The sequence below is a fragment of the Nematostella vectensis genome, chromosome 14 (assembly GCF_932526225.1).
Source record: "Nematostella vectensis chromosome 14, jaNemVect1.1, whole genome shotgun sequence".
Classification (NCBI taxonomy): Eukaryota; Metazoa; Cnidaria; class Anthozoa; order Actiniaria; family Edwardsiidae; genus Nematostella; species Nematostella vectensis.
This window is the reverse complement of record NC_064047.1, coordinates 7,161,604-7,186,466: the sequence shown is the minus strand read 5'-3', so window position 1 is coordinate 7,186,466 and position 24,863 is coordinate 7,161,604. Positions and strand designations below refer to the sequence as shown.

The following is a 24,863-nucleotide window of genomic DNA, read 5'->3' as shown; positions in this document are numbered from 1 at the left end:
GACAGGGCTGTTCACAGACTCACCGGTAGTTTCTCAACCTGAACGACCAGCTTCTTGTCTTCGCCTGGCGACTGAGGTACTGTCACTTGCCCTTCCTCTGTGTCCAATTTCCTTTCCTCATTCTTCACGTGTGTCGCGTTTTCACGCGAGTGGCTCTCGCGTACGCGCGCGAGTTCGGGTTCGTTCTCTGCCTGCATTTCTCTCCGCACTGACTCTTCCTTTATGTCCAATTTCCTTTCCTTATCCTTCTCGTGTATCGCGTTTCCACGCGCGTGACTCTCGCGTACGCGCGCGAGTTCGCGTTCGTGCTCCACCTGCATCTCTCTCCGCACTGACTCTTCCTTTATGTCCAATTTCCTTTCCTTATCCTTCTCGTGTATCGCGTTTCCACGCGCGTGACTCTCGCGTTCGCGCGCGAGTTCGCGTTCGTGCTCCACCAGCATCTCTCTCCGCACTGACTCTTCCTTTATGTCCAATTTCCTTTCCTTTTCCTTCTCGTGTATCGCGTTTCCACGCGCGTGACTCTCGCGTACGCGCGCGAGTTCGCGTTCGTGCTCCACCAGCATCTCTCTCCGCACTGACTCTAGTTTGTTCTCGTACTCGGTCTTCTTGGTGGAGGCCACTTCGAACGCCTCGCGCATGGCTTTGAGCATGCCTTCCTTTTCCTCCGCAGCTTTGCGAACATCAACGTCTTTCAGCTGGATCAGATCCTCGTACTCTTTCTGTTTGCGCTCCGCCTGGGATCCATTAGGGACGGAACATTAGAACAGTGAAGGGGGAGGGGAGTGGTGGTTAAGGAACAAAAAAAAACATACACTATAAAATAAAAAAAAAAATAAAAAAATGCAAGCAGCCCAAACAAGACAGAAAATGCACAAAAAGGAAAAAAAAAATCATGCACGTCTTGGAGACAAGAAGAAGAAAGATGCACGACTGAAACCTCCACCCCTTCATTTTTAGATCATAGTTTCAAAAACTTGCTGCGGCAATTGTTTAACCATATCCCACCTTATCACCTTTACCATAACTTTAAACTCTAGCAAAGAATAGAAAAGAGACCAATACAGAGGCATTGCTCCAATTAAGGTCATTTTCAATACTCATCCAAACTACGGAAAAGGGTATACCTTGTTACCATTATGTGCTCAAGTCAGTAACAGTTGCATGCCATGGACCAATAAAAGCTCAAGGCTACAGTCACGTGACGAGTGTGTCGCCAGAAAAAACAACAACTATCGATCCTAACCTTTTCCAAGTTCTCGTTGAGTTTGTTGATCTCGAATTCTTTCTCCTTTAACTGCTGTTTAAGCAGCCGTTTCTCCTTGGCGGCGGCCGAGTCGGAGCTCTTCTGCTGGGTCTTCATCTTGGCGATCACTCCTTCCTTCTGCTCCAGCTTTACCAAGATCTCACTTTTCTCAATCTCGTAATCTCGACTGATCTCCACCTGGGAGGAAGTCGTTGTTAGCTATAGAGGACATACCAAGGTATTCTTCATTCATTCAATCCTTGCAGATTAACTTTGATCCAAGTTCGCGAAGTTTGGTTCTCAACCTTATCTAGTAAATGTATTTTCCATCCTTACAAAAGGACACTAAAAGTTACGAAGACTGTAGGGTTTTTAAAGGAGAAGCGTCACGCCTTTTCTAGCCTTCCGAAACGTATAGCTCGGATCGATCTCTGAGAAGGGGGAAAAGTGCTGTTGATAAATCTTCAAAATTCTCTGTTTTACTGCCCATCCGAAAGCTAAATCCAAGTTTCTGTTACAAAAAATGTCTTTTTTCTTATTAGCTAGCGTTTTATTTTTAAGGATTATCGTTTTCTGATAAAAAAATAAGTGAAATGAAATTTGGAGTCGTTTGTGAGGTTTAGCAAGCGAGTGGAGGTCCAGCGATCACTTTTGGGAGTCAAATCAGGCACGAATTTGGATCGAAGCGAGTACTCAGTATCTTTATTAGAAGGGTAAACGAATATTCAATGCTGACAAGAATAATATCATTGGTAAGACTTTTAGTGCAAGGTTTATTTATTGCATATGTTAACACAACTTAAATATATGTCATTCTCTCTGTTCGAGTATTATCTCGGCTATTTTAAAAAATAGTACACAGGCTTCCCGTCTTGCGAGTTACCGTGACGCTCCTCCTTTAAGCCAAGGTTTTTGCATTTTTTGCAACCAAAGTCACGTGCGTAGCTAATGCAAGTTGCGTAGTACGATCTATATCAGTAGATCACATAAACATACACGTCGAAAATATTCAAAATGAATAAGAAATGTCAATAAATGCTCGCCCCTACTTGCGATAACAACGAATGAAACAGCTTTATATTCCACAAGGATTCATACCTTTGACACCTCGATTCCCGCCTCTGTCTTCCTGAGCGCATCGAGCTCCCGCTGTAGCTGGTCCTTTTCCTCGATGTAAACGGATAGCGTGCCTTCTAGTCGGCGAATCTGGCATGTGGAAACGCAACATTAGCAAGAATATCGTCATACATGGTGACTTTTAGTCAAGGGGGTTTAGGGTTATGGTTGAGGGCGTGTAACTAATATCAAAGACACGCAAAATTACCTTTGCGCGTTCAAAACCTCCTTGACAACGTATTTCCTTTCCCAGCCTTAGATACGCACCTCCGCGGAATAATAGAGATTCCTTAAAGGCCTTTAAGCCTTCCATGCCGACTATCCTATTCCAGCCTAGGAAACTTACTTCTAGAGACGTAGTAAATGTTCTAGTCTTTTACGACGGCGTATTTCCTATCCCAGTCTAGGCAACTAACCTCTAGAAACTCCGTAGAAATGCTTAACCATTTTTTGATGTCCTAGCATTGCATACTCACCTCGGCGGAGAGAGAATTTGTGGATGTGTTCTGGTCCGTAAGTGTACGCAACTCCTCTGTGAGGGACTCTATCTCCAGCTGTCGCTCGGTCAGTGCATCTTGTTGTTCCTCCATTACCTGGTCCTGGTCTTGAAGCGCGCGTTTCAGCGCATCGATTTCCTTTTCACGTTTCTCCGACGCTAGGATATTAAAGGAGGCCAATCATGCCGCCATTTTATGCTCCCGCTCAATGGCGAGCAACACAAAGCATCCATTTCCATCGGCTAATTCAAGCCATTAACCGAGATATTTTCAATCAAATATCGTCAATAACATATTAGACTTCATTCGTAGATTGTTATTTTTAAGTTTTCTTGCGAATAAATCGCTGTATTTCCAATGATTAGTGGGTGATCGACATTCTTTAAGGAAAGGAAATTTTCAAGGTAGGGTGGGGGATCTCCTTAGGATTAGCGTAACACTTTGCCAACTTAGGAAACATCATTTCAGGTGAGCGATAATGGAGGTTTCCTGTAGGCTGCAGTTTTTATGAGAATGACCGCTATGTCCGAGTGTATCACCAAGGGACCTTCTATCATTCAAAAAATGGCAGAGCGGTGGGTAAAGCGTTATTTGAATCTTCATTATTATTCAGGTCTCCTCTATTTAAAAATCTGATTTTTTTTAACCTTCCTCCTTCCGTATTAGCTTCCTCTTTCTCTATTATACTTTTAAAACTCATGCTCCCCCGATCTTTTATATATATAAAAAAACTTCAAGGCCCCTCCTTTTTTCGCCCAGTCGACGCCACCTTTAAAAAAAACGAACGGTTCCTTATACAAAAAAATATATCAAGGTCAGAAGAATGTCTTCTGTACTAAGTATGATCACCGCACGCACCTTTGACGAGCTTCTCGGCGCTCTTCGTCTTTTCCTTTAGCTCTTTCTCGAGCTCAGCGACCCTAGCGTTGACTTTGTTCGCGTCTCCTCCCTTCCTCTCCATCACTTCCTTCATCTTAGCGACCGTCTGCTCGAGAGTGTTCTTCTGTCTGTTGTGTTTCGCCTCTTGGTCTTTCAACTCTTTTTCAAGCTTGTCGATAGATTTTCCGCGATCCTCAATTACTGACTGTAGCTCAGTCATTGTCTCCCATACCTTATAACAGTCCAATAATGAACCGATCAATATTACATAGTACAACCGCTTTAAATGGACACCTCGTTATTGAAGACAGAGAAACCAGGCTCTAAGGACACCATGTTATTAAGGGCAGTTATCAGTTATTATCCCGACAAAATGCCCGATACATTTTCTAAAAATATTAACATGTATAATAAGGACACGTAATTAAGGACAAGGGAAGTGGCCTGCAAAGCCATGAGAACCTGAAAAAAACACTGGAATCCTAAATGAAAAGTCAGAAAAAAGGCAGCGATTGTCTTTTGCGACTCTTTCGGACGTACAGTACCTTGCCAAGCTCGTCTGACTTTTCTTGCTCAGATTTCGTTAGTTTTTCTCCTAGTTCTCTGAGTTCTGCTTCCTTTGACGCTATTTTCTCCATCAGACTTTTGATATCATCCTCTTGTTGAGCTTTACCCTGATATAAGAAGACGAATATGTGTTATTAACCGAAATAGAAAAAAAAGTGGGATCCACTGAGCTTTAGGGCAATGGCTATGCTTTAACATCACCGCCGTGGCTCTAGGTTTAGTATCAGTGCTGTTCGACATGACGGAAAAACCTGGAAAACGCGCAATTCCAGATAGAGAGAGAAGACACAATTTCATACAATGGCTATAGGTTCCTTGTATTACGGACTGATTTTCAAAACACAAATAACGTGAGGCCGAAGTGCACATAACCAGATTTTGGCTTTTTAAAGAATTTTTTTCCTTGATCATCATTGCCCTGTGTATCAGCTCAGGGACGAAAATCTCAAATTTCAATGACACTTTACAAAAATTCGCATCAATTTAAAAAATGTCGCACTTGATATTTTGTTTGCTATAAGTTACTAAGTACTCAGAGAAATTCTCCGCCTTATTCGATGTGAAATGGGCTTATTTCGCGTCACGTCATGTTTTTCAGTAATGTCGTGAATGAAGAAATCAAAAGCTGAATTGGTATAGAAAGGCGGCGAAAAGATTGACTTAAGAGATCAAGTGGTCGAAGATTTATCATCGAAAAAGATGTCAATCTATGACTAGAAAAAACGAAGAGAAGCAATAGAAACAAGATGTTCAACCCTGTGTTGCTCCATTCGCAGTGTTAGGAAACGCCCTGATATTTACCAAAGTGGCCATTTTTTCTTCCTCAGACTTCGTCAACTTCTCTCTTAACTCTATTAGTTCAAGCTCCTTGGATGCTAATCTTTCCTTCAAAGTCTTAATTTCATTGTCCTGTTTCGTTTTACTCTAAAACCAGAACAAAAAGTGGCAAGCAGGTGAAAGTAAGTAAAAAGCAAGTTCGTTGAATAAATAAATAAATAAATAAAAAAACGAAATAAGAAATACATTGGTGGAGCTAATCACTCTGATTCCAGGTGCTGAATTACAAGAGCGCAGATTCAAAAGTGGTCGAGTTGAAGGCATGGGCGGCCAGGCAGCCGCCATACAACTCATTGTTTGTTTCGCAGAGGGATGAAAACCGGAGAACCCAGAGAAAATCCCTCGGAGCAAAAGCGTGGCCAACTAACTCAACTCACGTCGGAACCGGGAATCGAAACCAGAACCCAGTGGTGAGAGGCACAGGCGCTACAGAGCGACCGGAAAACCTGTGGTGAGAGGCACAGGCGCTACAGAGCGACCGGGAAACCTGTGGTGAGAGGTACAGGCACTACAGAGCGACCGGGAAACCTGTGGTGAGAGGCACAGGCACTACAGAGCTACCGGGACACCTGTGGTGAGAGGCACAGGCGCTACAGAGCGACCGGGAAAACCTGTGGTGAGAGGCACAGGCGCTACAGAGCGACCGGGAAACCTGTGGTGAGAGGCACAGGCACTACAGAGCGAGGTTCCACCAACTGCGCCACCTAGTTCAATTAACTCTTATCTAAAACATCTATCGAAATGGCGTTTTTTTTATCATTTTATACATGCAGCAAAATTGGCCAATGCTATCCTGCAAAAGCTTTCTTTGTCTCTTCCAAGTAACCCTGGGCAGCTATAACCACAACAAACACAGTAGCGTCTTATAAATATGGTAGCTAATACCTGTGCCAAGGATGCGCTTGTTTCGACTATAGCGGCCTCTGCCGTTTCCGCCCTCTGCTTTGCCTCGGCCAGTTCGCAGCGTAACAATGCTAACTCCTGCTCAACTTGTTTTTCTACGCATGCGCTTTGCTGCTGTTTCTCCTTCAGGAGTTTTTCCTGGTGCAAGAGTTCGTTAGATTTCTTCTCCTTTTGATCTGTTGAAACACAATGGAGATAACATAATATTTAAGTTATAGGTTGCTATGGTCAGAAGGAATACTATTGTCATGTATATAAATTGTAATTTAAGTGTTCTGACCCTCGCTGTAATCCGGCGACGAATTATTATTATTTTTGTTATTATTAGTAAAGATCGTCTGGTATGAATTTCCTTTTATCTAAAATGCTGGCCTTAACGAAAAGGGTAGAGTGCGCTTTGTATCAGCTTCAATATTTCTAGGTTTATAGCAATCTTCGCATATTTATCTATTTCTGCCTCAAGCGAATTACCAACAGGGCCGTAGCTATAAAGAATGTTGGATGGGGTCAGGGGGGGGGGAAGAGGTTGTAACTATCCACGTGCAAACTTCGACATTTCTTTTTAGGGGGGGGGGGCTCAATATAACGCGAGCTCTTGCCGACGATTTCCAACATCTCGATCGTCTCCTGGCATCGGTAATTCAAAACCCTCCGAAGGGTCTCATTGCCCAACACTAAAATGGCTTCCAATCACGCCACCTCTCCGAAAAGCGCTGACCAATATATAAGAACCAAATGCGATTCCGTTAATATGAATGACGGAAGCTAGAGAGCAGTTTCTCAGTCGGAAATTGTTGACGAGAGCTCGCAGAATTTTTAAGTTAGCAGTAATCTGTGTCAAAACAATTAGCAGCGTGTCTGTTTGTTTACCGTTTAGGTCTTGAAGCTCCTTCTTCAGCACAGTGATGTAGCCCTCTTTCTCTTCAATCAGTTGCTCAAAAGCGGTTGCCATTTTCTGTAAACCTTCTTTCTCCTCGGTAATCTCCACGACATCTTTCTGGGCGGACTTCAACTTCTTTTCTGCATCTCTAAGCTTCTCTTTGACATCGTCCACCTCGTTCTCAGCCTCCCTAGCACGCTTTCGTAGCGCCCTCAGCTCCTCCCTTGTTCGCTGATCACGACCGGGAGTCAGTGGTGTGGAGGATTTCATTTTCAGCACCTCGAGATCATCGATCTTCTTGTTCTTCTCGATAATGTTCAGTTCGAGACGTTTGATTGTGTTGTTTCTTGCTATGAGCTGTGTGTTTTTCTTGTCCAGTGCTCGAGTGCTTGCTTCCAGTTGCTTTTCAAGCTCCACCACTATCTGGGGCTCGTCTTTCGTCTCGCTCTCGTCTCCTTTTCTCGACCGTTTTCGTTGTCTTGCACCATTGGAAGACCTTGTCGGTTTAATGGTCACAACCTCCAGAGGTTTAACTTTCTTGAATGTGATCTCTTCATCAATTGACGCATCCTTTTCATGGGAGAATTTAACAGATTCAGTTGTGGCTTTTTCTAGCTCCTTTTCTTTATCGGAATGCTTGCCCATCAACGTTTCCGATTTTTGTGTCAGCTCTTCTATCTTGGACTCCAGCGCATTTTTCTCTTTCTGTACTTCTTCTAATGTTCTATTCAGCTCTTGGAATCGTTCTTCAGCTTCTTTCAAGCTTGCCTTGATCTTTTCTAAAGCGTCATCCTTCTGGTTTATAAGGGCTTTGAGACTTGTAATCTTCTCGTTTGATTCCTCGACAGCCTTGACGTTATTTGTGGACATCTCTTCCAACTTGGTCTCAGCCTCTTTTAGACTCAGGTGTGCTTTCTCTAAAGCCTTCGCCTTGTCGTTCAGTGTACCCTCAAGTTTTGAAATCTTATCTTTTGATTCCTTCAGCTTCTCCTCCATCTCGCCAATGATCCCGGATTCTTCTGACCGCGACTCTTCTATTGCCTGTTTCTGAGCATCAAGGTCCTTTTTCATCTTGTCCAATTCATTGACAAGTTCCTTTAACCTTGCTGCTTTTAAGGCAAGAATCTCTTCAGAATGTGCAACTTTACTGTTAGCCTTTTCTAGCGCATCTCTCAAATTCGCAACCTCACTTGCTTCTTTGGAAACACATTCTTGTTGCGTTAGCTCCCGCGCAGTAAGGAGCTGGGCCTGGAGTTCCTTTATCTTTTTATTAGCGACTTCAAGAGACTCCTTCGCCAATAGAGTTTCCCCTGCACGTGTTTCTAGCTCACTTGTCTTGATTTCAACTTCCTTTACGGTTTGCTCTAACTTCGAGCTCATTGACTCCAGCGTGAGCTTCAAATCTTCGTACTCCCCAACTTGGACCTTCAGCTTTTCAAAATCAGAGTCCTTTGCCACGAGTTGTAGTCTGAGTTCTTTTACTTTCCCTTCTGAGGCTTCCAGCGAGGTGCGAAGTGATTCCAATTCTGTGTTCTTTTCGGAACGCGAATGATTTAGCTCTTCGTAATGCGACTCAAGATGCTTTTCTAACTCAGTGATCCTCGCATTTGCAAGCTCAAGAGCTGATTTCACTTCTTCTTTCTCAAAGTCATTTGTGTCTTTAAGTTCCTGCATGGACTCTCTTTCTTCCTTCACCCTCTGAAGCTCCTCCTCGACCTCTTTAGCCGCTTTCCTCAAGGCTTCCATTTCTTCCGCGCTAACATTATTTTCCAGATCCTTCTGCAGTGTGCTTATTTGCATTTTATGCTCCTCACACTGCAACAAGAGCTCTCGCCTTTCAAACTCCTTCTCGGCCCTAGTCTCTTCAAGAGACTGCACTAGTTCCTTCATCAGTTCCTCTTTGTTGGCCAGTTCATCTCGCAACTTTCCGACCACGCAGGAAAGATGTGTCTCAATGTAGGCGAGTTCTTTTTCGCTTTGATGTTTCTCAACAGCAACAGGTTTCTTTGGTTCGGTTTGCTGTTCCTGCTCTACCAGATTATCCTGATTTACTTGTTCCGTCTGTTGTCCTCGATCACGAAGATCTAGACTAACAGAATCAGTCTGCTGTTCTCGCTGGATGCTAACAGGTTTGACCGGTTTAGTCTTGTTTCTAAACTCCTCAATTTGCTTATTCAACGTCTCTATGTCGGAGTACCTTTCACCCAAAAGGATCTCTTTCTCTTGAAGATCTTTCTTTAAAGCTTCACTGGCTGCCTCTTCCTTTAACAAGGCCTGCGATTTCTGTTCTAAGTCAGACTTTAATTTTGCCAATAATTCTCTACCACTTTCGATAATCTCCACCTTTCTTTCGATTGATTCCTCTGATTCTTTGAGCTGCCGCTGAAGTTTATTCACCAGTTCTTCCTCCTTTCTCAAAGCAGCACACTTTTCCTGGAACACATTCTGGTTTTCTTGGAACTTTCCTTCCATGGAGCACTTCACGTTTTCCAACTCCTGGTTCGTCTGCTCCAATTCCTTCGACACTTTTGTGAGAGCTTCAGCTTGCGTGGAAACAGTTTCTGTAAATTAAAAATAATGAGATTCAATACTTATTTCAAAGCTTTTAACCCAATCGGTCCATCCCTTAGCAAACATGCAATTAGCCAACACGAATGCTTGTCTTTGGAAAGCTCTAGCCTTATGAAAACACGCTATTTCAACCACATTGGAGCATTTCGGTTGGCCATACAGAATGTAATTCTATTAACGAAAGCTCACATTTAAAACCGCAGTTTAAAAAGAAACGCCGTCGGTGCTAATGATCCTTCCATCGAAAAATACAAAGGATCTCATTATATTTCTAAAGAATGCAGAATATGAATTTAGCATAGGATTAGTCTATTTGCTAAACCTAAACGCAACGGTCTGACCTAGAACTGCAATTTTACATTTGAGTTTGCACTAACGTTTTTAGTACCCACATTTGTCTTTTGGGCCTCTAACAAACAGGAAACGTCCTTAAAGCGGAATTCCGAAATGGGTGCACATTACTTTAGAGTCACTTCTTTCCCGCGTATTTGATCATATACCATGTTAATTTTCGCGCTATAAATCTTAAATGATCATCATCAAAGAAAATAATGAATATAAGTGATCTCCATTGAACCGGCGGCCTAGTCATCACCCCTTTTGCAGCCGATTCAATAACTGAAAAAAATTGATTGACTCTAGCTTGGAGCTTGATGCTTCCATTAAGTATAATATTCTAGCAGACTGATATCGTGTGTGTTTCTTTCCTCTGCGTGTGTTACATATTTTAGTTTCATCAAGCCTCATTAACCTCTAGCTTCGGACTTTTTATTATTGTACATAACTGAAAACTAAATATTGATACATATTTTTTTTTTAATTTTGGGACATTTTTATTATCATTTCGTCCCAGGAAAAAAAGATACACTATTAACAATTCTCGGTGAATATTTATTTATTTGGTTTATAGTAAGGTTCGAGACGAATCAATGTACAAAATTACGCCATATTCAGACCATACTCGGAGATCCAGTTTTCTAATGCCCATAACACACTTACGCAGGGCCAGCAGCGGATCTTCGAATATTATTAAAAGAAACCAATTGTCAAATTTAAAAATGCTTTTTTGCTCGTAATGCCTGGCGCACACAAGTAACATAAACGACATAGGCGCGCGCACTCTTATGTTCATATGTTCAAGTGTAAATGGTTCGACATAAGCACGACATAAGAGAAAAAACATGTTCATTCTTTTGTCATTATGACGAGGTGGTTATATCTGGCTTAACATAAGAACATATGTTAAGCCAGACATAGGGGCGCACCTATGTCGCTTTGTCACTAGTGTGCACCAGGCATAACTCTGGCATACTATGAAGCCAATTTTCAATTTTTCCAAGTATAAGCACGTAACAACGTAAGAGTAAAGTGGGATAGGACAAAAAAGAGCAAAGACGTCAGTGCTAAAAAAGGTGAAATGCAATCCACGGATTTATGAAAACAACTCTATACGCTGTGCGAATTGAAAAAAACAAAACGTTCCAAGAATTCTATAATGCATTGACGCATATCAATTACTTAATTTTGGGTAATAGTACTTCAATTGTTCGAGCCTTCCGTTTAGTTCACTCAAACATTTCCATATAGTTTAATATTCGAGCAGTTTTCGAGGCTGCCGATAGCGTTTCCGTCCTTGATCTATAAGGCGTATTCCTTGCTGCTTCATTCGGCCGCTTTTCGGTTCAAACTAGCGTTGTCGTCCGTGCTTTCTTAGGCGTATTCCTAGCTGTTTCCTGCAACTGGCGTTTGGGTCGCCTTGACCGAAGCTTGTAGCCTTGGGGACTGTTTTCCTTTTCAACTTGACATCGAACTCGGGCTAGGCCTGCGAACAACACAACACAACCGCCATGACTTGAGTGTTTGTTATCAGACTTGCACTCTGAAAATGTGTTTACGTCGCCGAAACCAGTATTTCTCTTTTTTATCGATAGTTGAGGGGCTGTTTTTTCACAACAGGGGAACTGGTTTATGTTCCCTTTCGTGATAAGATGCTTTTTCCTACGATGGTATAAATGCGCGACAAAATTTGACTTGAGCCACTCCTCCAAACAAATCGCGAGTGTTTTACGAGAATTTTTTAAACGACATGGAATTTGGTTTCATGCAAAGTACTTCAATTTCCTACTAAAATAGAGTGCAAGTGTTCAACTTCTACGTTCAATTTCAAGTAAAATGACACACACAAACACGTTAAAAATCATGGCGATTTGCTGTGCTGTTGTAAAATACCTCACTTTCTTCCTAGTCTAATTAAGGCAGCACGACAGAATGTGTTTCATTTACCGCGCGATTGAGATTATTACGAAAATAAACTACTTTGTTATGAAACGCGTCATGTGTGTTTGGTAGTATTATTTTTGTTCCACAAAAAAAACTAATTTTAATCAACATTAAATTCAGGTCGATGATAATAAAGAATGTCACCCAGCCACTCCTATGTTATTATTTACATTTGAAATTGTAACGGCCTTTCTGCTAGAAAACGTCATTAATCATCCACAATTGTAAGTCAACTACTTCAGTAACATTATTTGGTTACTTGCTTATTAGAAGGTAGAGATGGATGCTTATTGTGACTCAATAGTCAGCGTAGAATGGTGGTGTGATTTGTCTTCCCTAAGGAATTTTGTAATCATATAACTTACTAAATTACTTTTCTGTGATTTTAATTATTTGTTTTGACTGTCTTTGTATAGAATAAAATTCGTCATTGCAGAATATTGACTGAAGTATGCCGTTTATATTCAGGGCTACAAAAATCACCTAGAATTCAGTCAAGGAACTGGTAGCTGCCTTGATAAAACTGTTGAGTTTCTAACTGTGACCAGTACATTACTCAAGAACTTCAAGAACAAGGGGCCATATAGGTGTTTTTGTGTAATTTCAACTTTTTGTTGTTGTTGAATGTGCCTTTAGATTTCTAACATGATGACTTGGTGGATCTTGGGCTGTCAGATGGGGGATCTCGAGCTGATATCTTACATCTGGTTCACACGCTTGCTCTGTCCACAGGGGGGGACTGGATCTTTATACAGAGCGTCAGCCTCTGTCCAAGAAGAATCTTTGCGCTCTGTCCACAAAAGGATCTGGCTCTGTCTACTTGGGGATTTGGCTTTGTCCAGGACCAGGTTCCTAGAAAGTAGATTAACCCTAACCCAGGGATGAATGCCCTTTTTTATCCTTTTTTATCAAATGTCGAGATAGCCGTATTTATTCCTGGGTTAGTGCTAACTTGCTTTCTATGAACCTGCCCCAGATAGGCAAATTAATCTAATACAGGTGATGTGACGTATTTCGAATGGGTGGATAATCTCCTAAGGGTTGCATGTAGTTTGCTTGCAACAAAAACTTAGGCTGGTGATAATCCAAAACCTGCGCTCAGCTTGCATGCAACATTAAATCCATCCTGCCACAACACATCAATAAGGAGTGGTACGATCCCCAAATATTGCGCGCAGTTTGCATGCAACATTTAATATATATCCTACCACAACACGAAAAATGTGGATAGGATCCTAAATCTTGCAAGCAGCTTGCATGCAACTCGGCAGACATCCTTACCTTCTTTGTCTCGGAGCTGACGCTTGAGATCTTCGATCTCGGCCTCCTTCTCCCGCATTCTGCGGTCGCGCTGATCGAGCTTAATACGGGCGATCTCGACCTCCTTACTGGAGGTCTCGAGGCATGCCCGCAGCTCGTTCAGCGCGTCATCCTTTAGCAGAAAAAAGGGATAAATAAATACACAAACAATCAAATAAAAATATAAATAAATAAACAAACAAACAAACACAGTTGGGACGCTTATCACTCTTGAAACCTGGTATGTAAATTGAACTGCGAAAGGTAATAGTGCAGAGGCCCGTACCCAGGGGGGTGCAGGGGGTGTGTTCGAAACCCCCTCCCCCACAACAGCGGAAAGTCCACTTCCGGTTCGCAATAGACGTTTGGGAAGCAATACAAGAAGGGAAAGCGTTATTATAAAGTTGCTACTAGAGTTATGACATCGCTACAAATTACGATGATAAAAAACAATTTTTCGGATTCTGCACCCCCTCCCCCAGAAATTTTGACGTCGCGAAAACTAAGCGTAATAAGGTATCCCACCTGCAATGCTCGCTGTTTCTCATCTTCTTGCTGCGCGGTTTTGAGTCTGTCGAGTTCCCCACTAAGTCGGGAAATCACGGCATCCTTCTCTACCACCGCCTCCCCTGCCTCCTCAAGCATCTGTTTGGCTTCAGAAGCCTCTCGGCTCAGCTCGCTCACCTGGCTTGCTAGATCCTAGGAATAAAATCAACAAGTGTAATAAAATTATTGAAAACGATACAGTATTATTTATCACGTAAACATGAAAATTTAAGTGCTATACATCAACTTTTGTAATGTCTGACGTCCTAAATCTTGTGAGGGTTAAAACTTCTTGACGTATCAGTTAACATTCAATCACAATTAGTCATCCAGTCGCAGTCGTATTGGGTCGCTAACTTGAAATAAAGAAAATCAATTTGAGAAGCCATACGACTCATGTCTTGCTACTGAACACTGCTTAAACAGCATTTTGTGCCGTGGAGGCGCGAAATACAAAAAAAACGAAAAAGAAAAGAAGGGAGGAAGGAAGGAAGGAAGAAAAGAAACAAAGAAACAAAACAGAAAAACAGGCGCAAAGACGAGCACCAAGTAGCAACTCACGTCGGAGCCTGGAAGTGGACCCGGAACATAGTGGTAGCCTTGATTTATGGAACCGTGAATCGTGTTTTAGTGACGAGCCGGGGGTCGATTATCCTTTTACCAATCATTTATTGAAAGCTCTTTTTAGTCACTGACGATAAAAGATTTGCGCAGAAGTAAAGGACCGGCACATACCTTGACTTTCATTTTTTCCGACTGCAGGAGCACACTCGGGACCCACTCCTCATCGTCCTCGCGGTCCATCCGAGGTCTCTTCCTCGATTTCTTGACTGAGCGCACCAGCAGCTCGATACGCCGGTCGCATTTCTCCTCCACGACTTTCACCGTCTCCTGCACTCTTTCACTATTAAAATCAAGGGGCGGATAAATAGAAAGAACGAGCGGAGAGTGGGGCAATATGGGACTTGCCCTTAGAGACCACGTCACTGTTTGGGTGGCAAACTAGCGCACGCTCAGGCTTTAAGCGGCAAAATGACAGAAACAAAAAGCCACTTACTGTATTTAGCGCTTACAAAAAAAAGCCAGAATTCTTTTTTTTTTAGAAAGGATTTACTTCCATTAAAGATTCCATTTTTTCGTTCGTGGTGTGACGGCCGCAGTCATTTCTTTCTTTTTTTCTTTTTTTTTTTGATTATTCCGTTTTGAATTTGCCACCCAGAAAGGTCAATTGCTCTCTTAGCGCAAGTCCCCTACAGGTGCACGTGTGTCATAGAGGCGCGTACACGGGGGGATGCGGATCCCGGATCTTTTCTTTTTTAAGACAATATATGATTCACCACGGAAAAATTTGGGAAACGGAATTTCACGAACCTGAACTCATTTTCGATTGTAACTAATTGCTCGGCCATTTCGGCGCACACTTCTTCTCGGATCTTTTTTTCCAACTCAAACTTTTCTTTCTTCTCAGCCAATAGCTGCTCCTGAAGAAGCTTACAGAATTGCTCCAGTTGCTAAGACAAAACAACCAAATGTTACCATTTGCCGAGACAAAACAACAACAAAACGTTGTCAGTTGCCAAGACAAAACAACAATAAAATGTTACCAGTTGCCGAGACAAAACAACAACAAAATGCTACCAGTTGCCAAGACAAAACAACAACAAAATGTTATCAGTTGCTGAGACAAAACAACAACAAAATGTTACCAGTTGCCGAGACAAAACAACAATAAAATGTTACCAGTTGCCGAGACAAAACAACAACAAAATGCTACTAGTTGCCAAGACAAAACAACAATAAAATGTTACCAGTTGCTGAGACAAAACAACAACAAAATGTTACCAGTTGCTGAGACAAAACAACAACAAAATGTTACCAGTTGCTGAGACAAAACAACAACAAAGTGTTACCAGTTGCTGACACAAAACAACAACATGTTACCGTGGCTAAGACAAAACAACAACAAAATAAATTGAAACTTACATTTAACGACCTTTTATATAAGTCCTCTGTATAACGAATGATTTCCTTCCTTCAGCCCGGCAAAAATTACAGTAAAATGTATGGAACCGAACCTCGATATAACGAACAATTATCCCAGTCACTTGGCACTTTGTTAAATCGAGGTTCCACTTTATAACAAAAAAGATAGAAAAAGTCGATGGGAAATTTGTCACTAGAAGGAGCTTTAGTCGACAGCATCTTTGCTACCGTTTTAATTGATAATCGAGAAGAAGACACTTCTACGTCACTCACCTGCTGGTATTCCGCAGCTGGCGTCTCCTCCAAAGCACACAATTCGCGTGAGGGGGTTGCACAAACTGCCCCAGCAGGGGTGGAAAGGGCACCATTTTCCCAGGCCACGCTCTTTCTGACCGAGCGGCTAAGTGCGTTAAATGCAAACGAGGCTCGGAAACTCTTCTCTGGGGGAGGCTGCACAGTATCGCAGGGCTTGACCACACGGGTTGTCACCTAGGAAACACAGAGTTAGTGATCAGACAAAGGATTTTCGAATTGTTTTACAGGGAGAGTTTTATGAACTACAAACGCTGAGCCCGGTTTCTGTAAAAAGATCATAGTAGAAATTAAGGGATTGTTTTACCATGTGCCATTCGCCATTTTTACTTTCACCAATTTTTTTTACTACATAGAAAGGGGTTTCATTTAGGCCCGGAGGCCGACGGGGCTGGCAGCTACTGTACTATTTTCCAAGTACCGTATTTTAATGTTTTATTTGAACTAATAAAATAAAATAACTTCCACCCCTACTTATCAATTCCCACCGCCTACTCTGAAACTTAACAAAACCCCTGCAAAGGTTTATCAAAAGGGTGGATATGAGAACCAGAAGAAGGGTTCTTGAGCCATTTCTATTTCTCCTCTGATGTAATGTTGAGAACACTTTGGATAATGGAAAACTCACGACGGAAGCACTTTAAAGAATGCCAATCAGCCATTCCTTTGCTACTGTTTACACTCAGAAATTAAATGGTCTATTTATTGAAGTCCAATGCTTGAGAAATAATAATTGATTAAAAAATAAATCTCAGTTAATACTTTGAACTTGGCAATGGAAATGGATGCTTCGGGTATCGGGCGGGAGCACAAAATGGAGGCGTGATTGGCTTTTCCAGTAAGTGTCAGTAAGTACTCACTTGCTTGGCAATAGCAGAGAACTTAAGTGCATGGTAGGTCTCATCAAATGTGGATGCACACTGATTGATGTTGACCACCATAGCAGCCTTCCCCTTGCCGCAGAAGAAGCCCTGAAACAGGCGTGTGAGCTTGCTCTCCCGGAATGGGATCATTTGAGGGTTATTGCTGTAGAAAGAGGGGGGCTGTCATTATAAACATAATTTGATTCTGCTTTCTAGAACGCATCAAACTAACAAATGTATATAGAATTTTTGCTGCCTGTGCCTCGGCGTGTTCTTGAAATCTGGTGAAATCTAATGCGTCTTGTAAAAAAGGTTGTGTGTAAAGCTATCCTTTCTTGATGGACTTCCTTATATTTCCCAGACATTATAGAACAGACCCTCAGTAGGCATCGGAATTTGGAAGGGGGGGCACGCGACATAAACGTTAAGAAAATATTGGGGGCACAGCTACGCCCCTTCTGGTCATTTGCTTATATGCATATTATATTTTGAATATTTCGGGAAGGGCGACACGTTCCCCCAGTGCCCCATCCCCTGCTACTAGCATTTTTTTATCTGCAAATCTTGTAATAGGCCATTCCAGCTATAAGCTTGGGCGCTCATTAAAATAGAAATCTACCTTAACTACAAGAATACAGCGCGCACCTTTTTAAACTTGCATCAAACGAAGTGTCCGCTGCATGACAGTAATTGGTTCTACAGTATGTCGAGTGTGCATGCTTATAGCTGGAATGGCCTATTATAATACATATGCATATGTTTGTAAGCAAATGTTATGCTAAGTTCAAACTGACAGGTTCTAGAACATGTTGTCGCAGATCGAGATCTTCATACTACAATTTGATTTCTCGTATCAATCACTGTTTTAAAAGCCACATTATCACCAGTTTACTTTTGGTCAATTGTGTAACAATCTCTGATTATTTTTAATGTAAAACGCAAAAGAAAAATTGAAAAACTGTAAAAGCGGTGTGTCTATTGGAAGTTTCTTTGAGGATGTGCTAATTTAGAGTGGATAGCCTGTTAAAGAGCACAAAATCTAATTGATTCTTTTGTCTCTTGTCGGTTGAGGTTTCCGTCAGCCCTCCGGAAGTAAACTGGCGACAATGTGGCTTTTTTTATGCTTCTCACTATGAACTCCTCATGACAGCAATAGTTTACATGTGGTTAGAGCTTAGTCTTTAAACTTACGGGTGCTGCTGATTATACCGCAGGTAATCAAGACACTTCCCTAAAGTCATGAGGGATGTGTTGATATTTCCAGCCTCCTTGAGTCGGTCACCCGTACTCTGAGTCTTGCTGTATCTCTCGGATCCAGCCAAGTCGACAAACGACAACCTTGGAATACATATGAAAATACTTAAGATCCAGCTAAGTTGACAAATGACAACGTGGTAATAATACACCTGGAAATAAATGAAGATCGAGCCAAGACCCCCCCAAAAAAAATTACTACAAAAAAAAAATCACTTCATTTCTACAATGTTAAGTTGTACCATGATAGCATGATGATATTAGTATAAACAAATCAACATTTCAAATGTATGTGAAAAGATACATTTTTTCTTCCCTAAGGACATGCACTTACCTGCTAACACGGGCCACGTGAGGGTTATCCACATTTACAACTCTTAATATCTTGATGCTGAAAATACAGTGACTGGGGGAAAATAGGAACATCTTAGAGGGCATTTATTCAGAAGATGGATTCAAGAGAAATTTCGTATCCTTTACAACAGATATAAATCTCCCAACTTGGTGTGTATGTACAGTACTTCCTACATTAGAGCAGGTCCTAGGGAACTAACTGACCCTCATTTTTATTATGGAAAAGAAAATAATGGGTGAAAAAAATATATATATATATATACATGTATATATTTGAAAGAAGTTAGGAGCCCAGTTTCCAAAAAGCAGGTTCTGTTAACAGAGGGGTCCTGGGCCTTCCCTCCTAAAACAAAGATGATTATCCATTTAAAATTTCTAGCTAACATCACTGTATTCTTATCAAGATATACAGTAATTTATTTATATAGTAATATATATAGTAATATATAGTAATGTATATATATAAGAGTACACGAAAACTGTTGACAAAAATACCAAGTAGGTACTGATAATAAATAACGGATGGATTTAAAGTTTAACTGACCTTCTACTTGACTGGTGGTTTAGTTTGGTAGAAGCAATTGTCTGGTTCTTTTTCCCAACTTTTAGAATCTAAAAAAAGCAGAAATGCTAAATTACATGTGATGAATCTCAATACAAAATGCAAAGCATGTACTTTAAACTAGCATTTCTAACTAGTTTAGTCTAACACAAGATTGATACACTTTGTATTATGTAAGTGCAGCAACCTTCCATGTAAAAGATGACGATAAAGAAATTGATTTATTTTTTAGTAAAAAAAATTGCCTTTAACCATGGTTAAATATGGTAAACACTTTTTCAATGAAGCTTACCTTGTATGCCTCATCAGCATTTGCAACACACACCTCTCTTAGACCTACAAAGACGAAAAAAATATTTGTGTTTATATACTCTGCTGTCATTGCCATGTTTGATTTGGTATTTTGGATATGGAATCTAAATCCATCTCTTTGCGCAGTGCATTTATCTCAGTTGTTCATTACTATTTTTAGCAGTAGTCAATTCTTTGTATTAGGATCTTCAAATTTAAAACAAAAGAAGCCCACATTTAATATTACAGCTTGTCCCATACCAATTTTTTTTCTTTTACAGTGCAGAAAAATGTGCAACATTGTTACCCCCCCCCCCACCCCCGTCGTAAATCTTAGGGAAGTGTAACTATAGATTTATGACTTCTCCAGCCAACATTATATATCAAATCGAACATGATAACCAGAACTCTACAGATGCCAAGTAAACCATATACAGTGGGCAAAGCAGTAAACAATAAAAAAGAACCTGAAATTTTTTATTCATCTTATTACTTTTCTTGGCTAATTCAACTGATGCTCATATGCATGAACCAACACAAAAAATGCCACATTGATTCATCAGTGAATAATCTTATTTGAAATAGGTTTATACATACTGTACCCTACCTTTAACATAAGGGTTGCCATGTTTGTCATCCCCCAGCTTTAGAGTGGGTCTTTTCTTCCCTTTGCCTTCAGGGCACGGCTCCAGGAGATCGTAGATTAACTCATTATAGATCTCAGCAAATGAGACCCAGATGGAGAAGCGCACATCACCCTGGTCATCTACACTTATAGTGGTGCCATCAGCCACCCGAACATCATCATCATCATCCTTGTCCATAGTTTGATCTGCAAATAAGGGACATGCTGGGGCCACTGAAACACATTGATTGTTATACACTCTAAAGTACTGTTAATGTGTACATTCCTGTCATGCCAAATACTGTTTTAGAATACTTGAAAAATAGTGTAATAATCAGGGGATAAATCATTCGAAACCCTTTGAGGAGCAAGAAATAGAACCAGAGCCCATTTCCACAAAAAACGCCTGTTAAACAGTCATGGCAAGTTGCGTGGTTGGTGATGGGTGAATGTTAGAAATCTGCATAAATTTTAATAAGCACAAAATTTTATAACATTTGTTGTAAAAACAATAACATAAATTACTAATTATCATTATGGCTTATAACTGTATCTCGCAAGGTTTGTTGTTTGGTACAGAGTACATATACAGAGTTCTTATAACTACACAGTGACATCAACATCACTGGTACGCCCTGGCCTACAGCAGAACAGAGAATTGGAACAGTGCAGGATTTCTGGCCACCCTTATTTCATCTTCTAAATACTTTTTGGGAATGGGAAGGTTTTAGGGAGTGTTTTCCCCAATTGCTATGGCTTACCCAAAAGCATTCAAAGTTACTCCAGGAAACCAGTACAGTGTAATCAAACCCTATGCCACTTCATTACACATCAAGCAGAAAATATCTCACATAAATCCAGCTAGCATTTACCTGAGGTCTGGTCTCCATCTTGGCCCTTCATGGAGGCTTGCATGGACGACTCATCCGATGCATTCATTTTGGATCTCTCAGAGTCGTCCAGTTGGAGGAAGGAGTACAGGTCAAATTGCTATAACACGAAAAAAAAAAATTCATTCTACCTATCAAATTCCAAGATACCATAATTTGGAATATTTAGTGTAGGAAGGTTGTAAGAGCTTTAGACCTGAAGGGGAAAAAAGTTTGGCCAATTAAAGCGGCATTACCACCAGTTTACTTCCGGAGGTCCGATGGAAACCCCAGCCGTTAAAAGACAAAAGAATCTATTCGAATCCGAAATATTTAACTGGCCATCCGCTCTAAATTAGCAGTCACATCCTCAAAGAAACTTCCAATAGACACACTGCTTTCTATATTTTGAAATATTTTTCGTATTTTCCGTTAAAAATCATCGGATATTGTTAGGCAATCGACCGGAAGTAAACTGGTGACAATGCGGCTTTAAGCATGCAAATCAAAAAACTAAACTCTGGTGTACTGTAGTACTATGCCTAGTGCACACTAGTGACATAATGACATTACAACATAGGCGCATGCATTGTTTTAAGCCCGACATAACAACATGGACATAAAGACTGTCATGTCAAAGTCTCCTATGTCGTTATGTTGGGCTTATGCCAAAATGTTGAACCATTAACACTTGAACATATGAACATAAGGGTACATGCGCCTATGTCATTATGTCGTTATGTCACTAGTGTGGACCAGGCATAATCCAATCCTGACTATTAGTTCATTCTTTGAAACTAACAAATGTAATGTTTTCCCATGTTTTCTGCTTAAAGAGAAAGAATACAAACTGTTACAGTGGAATGGGTAGTAAAATTAGTAAAATTGGTCAAAGTCTTTTGTTTTATCAATGTTTCTAGCATGTTCCCTCGGATGAAGGGCTATATGCTCTAAACAGCAGCTAGACTGCTCTGTTTTAAAGGGTTTATGAGTAAACGACATATCATAGCAGTTTATTAGATCCAAACAAACCCTTTCTTTACCTCTTTTGTGAGCGACATGATAAGTCCATTACGGAGTACATCCTCCATGTGTTCCTGCTTCTTGTCCAATCTCATCACATCACAAAAATATCTTGGCTTTAAGTCCATTCTATTGTATTCCCTACCATGAATGCTATTAAACAAGACGTCAAGTGTCCGTGGTAAGACTCCTCCATCTTTAGCCGTGCCTTGGATTGTGTAAGTCTGCGAAAAATTCCATTGCTAAATTAGTTTGACCAAATTAGGGATTGGATAGCATAGTTATTAAAAGAGACTTTTAGTAGGTACAGACAAGACTATTAGTAGGTACATAAGTTAAGCATACAGTACAAGAAAATAATGGAGTAAATAAAGAATTGTTTTTCTTTGCATCAATACCACACTACAATTTTTCCAAAACTGCATAGTATTGATGCAGATGTAAGCTCACGGAGATTGTTCAATAGATCTCTATTCTCCCTAGAATTTTAGCCTTACTTGGCACTTGTAAAAAACATCAAAAGATGGCCGCATAAAACTAGTTTTCTAGGGCTGTAGAGCTCAGGGTTTTATAATGATAAAATATACAAAGTGATAAAGACAAAGATTGAAAGAAGGTAAAATAAATAAATAAATAAGCAACTCGAAAAATAATGACGAAAAATGCAAGAGTAGTTCCAGTACCACACTTTTTGTTTTGAAATTGCAGCTTTTCATCGGTGAACTGTCACATTTTGGCGAATGCTAAGAAAACTAGCGCAAAGCTAAGGCTATAATTTTCTTATGACTTCTTCGTTATCAAACAAATCTGTCATCTTTTGTACAGTATGTACAGTTAACCAAAATGGAAACTAAATTCAGCTGTTCGTAACTTTACTTGAAGGATTCGGCATGTACATACATTATTCAGCACTGTCAACTGGGTGTTTAATAATGGGAAGCAATTTCCCACGGACATAGATTGTGTTCGAGTCGGTGGACTCCCAGCGATCATACCCAACCTCACAGTTGGAATTTTCTGATCACCATCTCTGGAAAATGCGAGATTGTCAGAGAAATCCGAGATGGCAATCCTACTTTTTTTGTGTTGTGACAGACCATATAAATATCTAGTCTTTGTCAACGCGTCCTCGCGCCAACTCGTCCCCAGGTCCTCACCTCAACTTGCCTTTTCGTCGACCTGTCAACGCGTCCCCACATCAACTTGATTGTAGAACGGAATTATGATTACAATTAAAAGGAGCTTGGTATCTCAAGGTATTGTAGAACAAAGTTACAATTGAAAGAAACTTATTATTTTTTTAGGATCGTAGAATGGCGTTATGATTCAAAACTAAAAAGAACTTAGTATTTTAAGGGATTGTCGAACGAGTAGAATTCAAAACAGTTTTAGCACTTTTAGGGATTGTAAATAGAAGATGAGTACAATCAATGTTGCAAATATAAATGTTGTAAAAATGAAATTACTTAGTTCTGGGAAAATAGCCCCAATAACAGTTGAGTTGAGTTGACAAGGTGACGTGTCGACGCTCTGTTATAAATTGGAGGAGTTGACCCGGTGACGCGTTGACACTCTTTGCTGAATATTGAAAATGGCGCTGACAGTAAGGGGTAATCTTTGAGTGGGGGGTATTCTGCAATCTAGCCCGTAACTCTTTTGTCATTGGCCGCCACCTTTTTTTATGATGCTCGATTCGAAAATGTTTATTCGGAAGTTTCTGATTGAGAGGTTGGGTATGACCGTTGCAAGGCCGCTGACTCGACCACAATCTACGTTCTTGGGAAATTTCTTCCAGTTAAATGATACAATTTATCAATTGCTTTGTGTTTGCTTTACACCTTTGATTGATGGTTGATGATAAAATAAAAGATTGAAAGAAAGTAAAAATGCAAGATCAGATCAGAACAGATCAAAACAGCTTTTTTTACTTACTTATTTCATTAAAACAGACAATTTGGGCCAATGCACAGCACATATAACAGAAAGTCAGGGACATCTCAACCAAACACATGCAAGAATAAACAACTGTAGACCCGCCAGGATCAGATTTCCTAATGAAATCAAAATTCCACACAAAAATACGTATACCAGAATTATACAAATTGTCAGTAAATATTGCTCTTATGGTGTGAAATGTCAATATTTATCATACACGAACATAGATAACATTTGAAAACATACACGGGTAAGTTTTGCTATCTCGTATTTTGGCGGGCAAATTATCACTGAATCAAAACATACCTTTCCAGAGTTGGTTACACCGTATGTAAAGACCAAACAATTCTGTCCATCGACAAAGTCTCTAACAAGCCCTAACGAAGTTTCATCAAAGAAGTCTTTTTGTGTCGTTTCGGGGCCGAAAACCCGAGAGAACGTGAACCGATGTGTTACTTCTCGACCTCGCTTCTCGTTCTTGAAAGTAAACGAATCTCTTGGCGCGTTTAGAAGAATTGCACTTTCGCCTTCGATTTCCATACAATCTTTATTTTCATCCTTTCCTTTTTCGTCCTCTGTAAAAGGACGAATTCTTAAGTACGCTCTCATATATTCTCGGCCATTGTCAGGAGTTTGAGGGTCCAACTCTTTGAAGTCATCGAATAAATTCTTCCGAATCTCGCCGCCATCAATTTCGGGTTCGTCGGGGGAAATTTCCAAAGCTTCGCAGTCTGGCTCCTCTTCCCCATCGGAGACAACTGTAAAAGGTGCATCAGACATCATTAACTAACTCTGCAGAGTCATGTATAAAACAAAAGTACTAAAATCTTGCGTAAAACAATAATTTTGTATTCAAAGTTGCGGAGCTCTTGAACAAACTGCTCCTCCAAACGATTAGACATTCCACTGTTTGTTTGAAATCCCCACGTTGTGTAACGGAACTTCTGATTGGTTAGAATTGTCATGCTTTAGCCAATCATGACGCGGTATCAAGTCATGTGATCCTGGCTAACACAGGAAGGCCGTGATTTGATCGAAATTATTTTATTCACAAATACGAGAAATATTTAGAATTTCAAAGCCAGTACACTTCAGCGAGTACATTTGTACCAATTACTATGAAGATAACAGTTACAAAAAAAAAGATGGAAAAATAAATCATCTTTATCTG

General features: G+C 40.6%; 1 protein-coding gene across 4 annotated transcripts in view; it reads right to left on the bottom strand.

Annotated features, from left to right (window-relative positions):
* Positions 1 to 24,608, bottom strand: part of LOC5503118 (kinesin-like protein KIF20B) — a 30,625-nt gene extending 6,017 nt beyond the window's left edge. The window contains exons 1-24 of one of the 4 annotated variants that reach the window (XM_048721420.1): positions 23,999 to 24,608; positions 21,778 to 21,981; positions 20,738 to 20,855; positions 19,848 to 20,072; positions 19,242 to 19,285; positions 18,932 to 18,999; positions 18,368 to 18,439; positions 17,971 to 18,117; positions 16,777 to 16,942; positions 15,878 to 16,093; positions 14,993 to 15,132; positions 14,357 to 14,525; positions 13,601 to 13,774; positions 13,058 to 13,208; positions 6,916 to 9,486; positions 6,028 to 6,221; positions 5,107 to 5,229; positions 4,284 to 4,412; positions 3,718 to 3,970; positions 2,839 to 3,017; positions 2,345 to 2,452; positions 1,247 to 1,444; positions 567 to 737; positions 24 to 320 (exon numbers count right to left, since the gene is read on the bottom strand). In XM_048721420.1, the coding sequence (XP_048577377.1) occupies positions 24 to 320; positions 567 to 737; positions 1,247 to 1,444; positions 2,345 to 2,452; positions 2,839 to 3,017; positions 3,718 to 3,970; positions 4,284 to 4,412; positions 5,107 to 5,229; positions 6,028 to 6,221; positions 6,916 to 9,486; positions 13,058 to 13,208; positions 13,601 to 13,774; positions 14,357 to 14,525; positions 14,993 to 15,132; positions 15,878 to 16,093; positions 16,777 to 16,942; positions 17,971 to 18,117; positions 18,368 to 18,439; positions 18,932 to 18,999; positions 19,242 to 19,285; positions 19,848 to 20,072; positions 20,738 to 20,855; positions 21,778 to 21,981; positions 23,999 to 24,475 (6,594 nt within the window). In that variant the 5' untranslated portion in view covers positions 24,476 to 24,608. Of the gene's footprint in view, positions 1 to 23; positions 738 to 1,246; positions 1,445 to 2,344; positions 2,453 to 2,838; positions 3,018 to 3,717; positions 3,971 to 4,283; positions 4,413 to 5,106; positions 5,230 to 6,027; positions 6,222 to 6,915; positions 9,487 to 13,057; positions 13,209 to 13,600; positions 13,775 to 14,356; positions 14,526 to 14,992; positions 15,133 to 15,877; positions 16,094 to 16,776; positions 16,943 to 17,970; positions 18,118 to 18,367; positions 18,440 to 18,931; positions 19,000 to 19,241; positions 19,286 to 19,847; positions 20,073 to 20,737; positions 20,856 to 21,777; positions 21,982 to 23,998 lie in introns of all 4 variants that reach the window. The other 3 variants (XM_048721417.1, XM_048721418.1, XM_048721419.1) reach the window with 3 other exon arrangements.
* Positions 24,609 to 24,863: the final 255 nt, after the last annotated feature.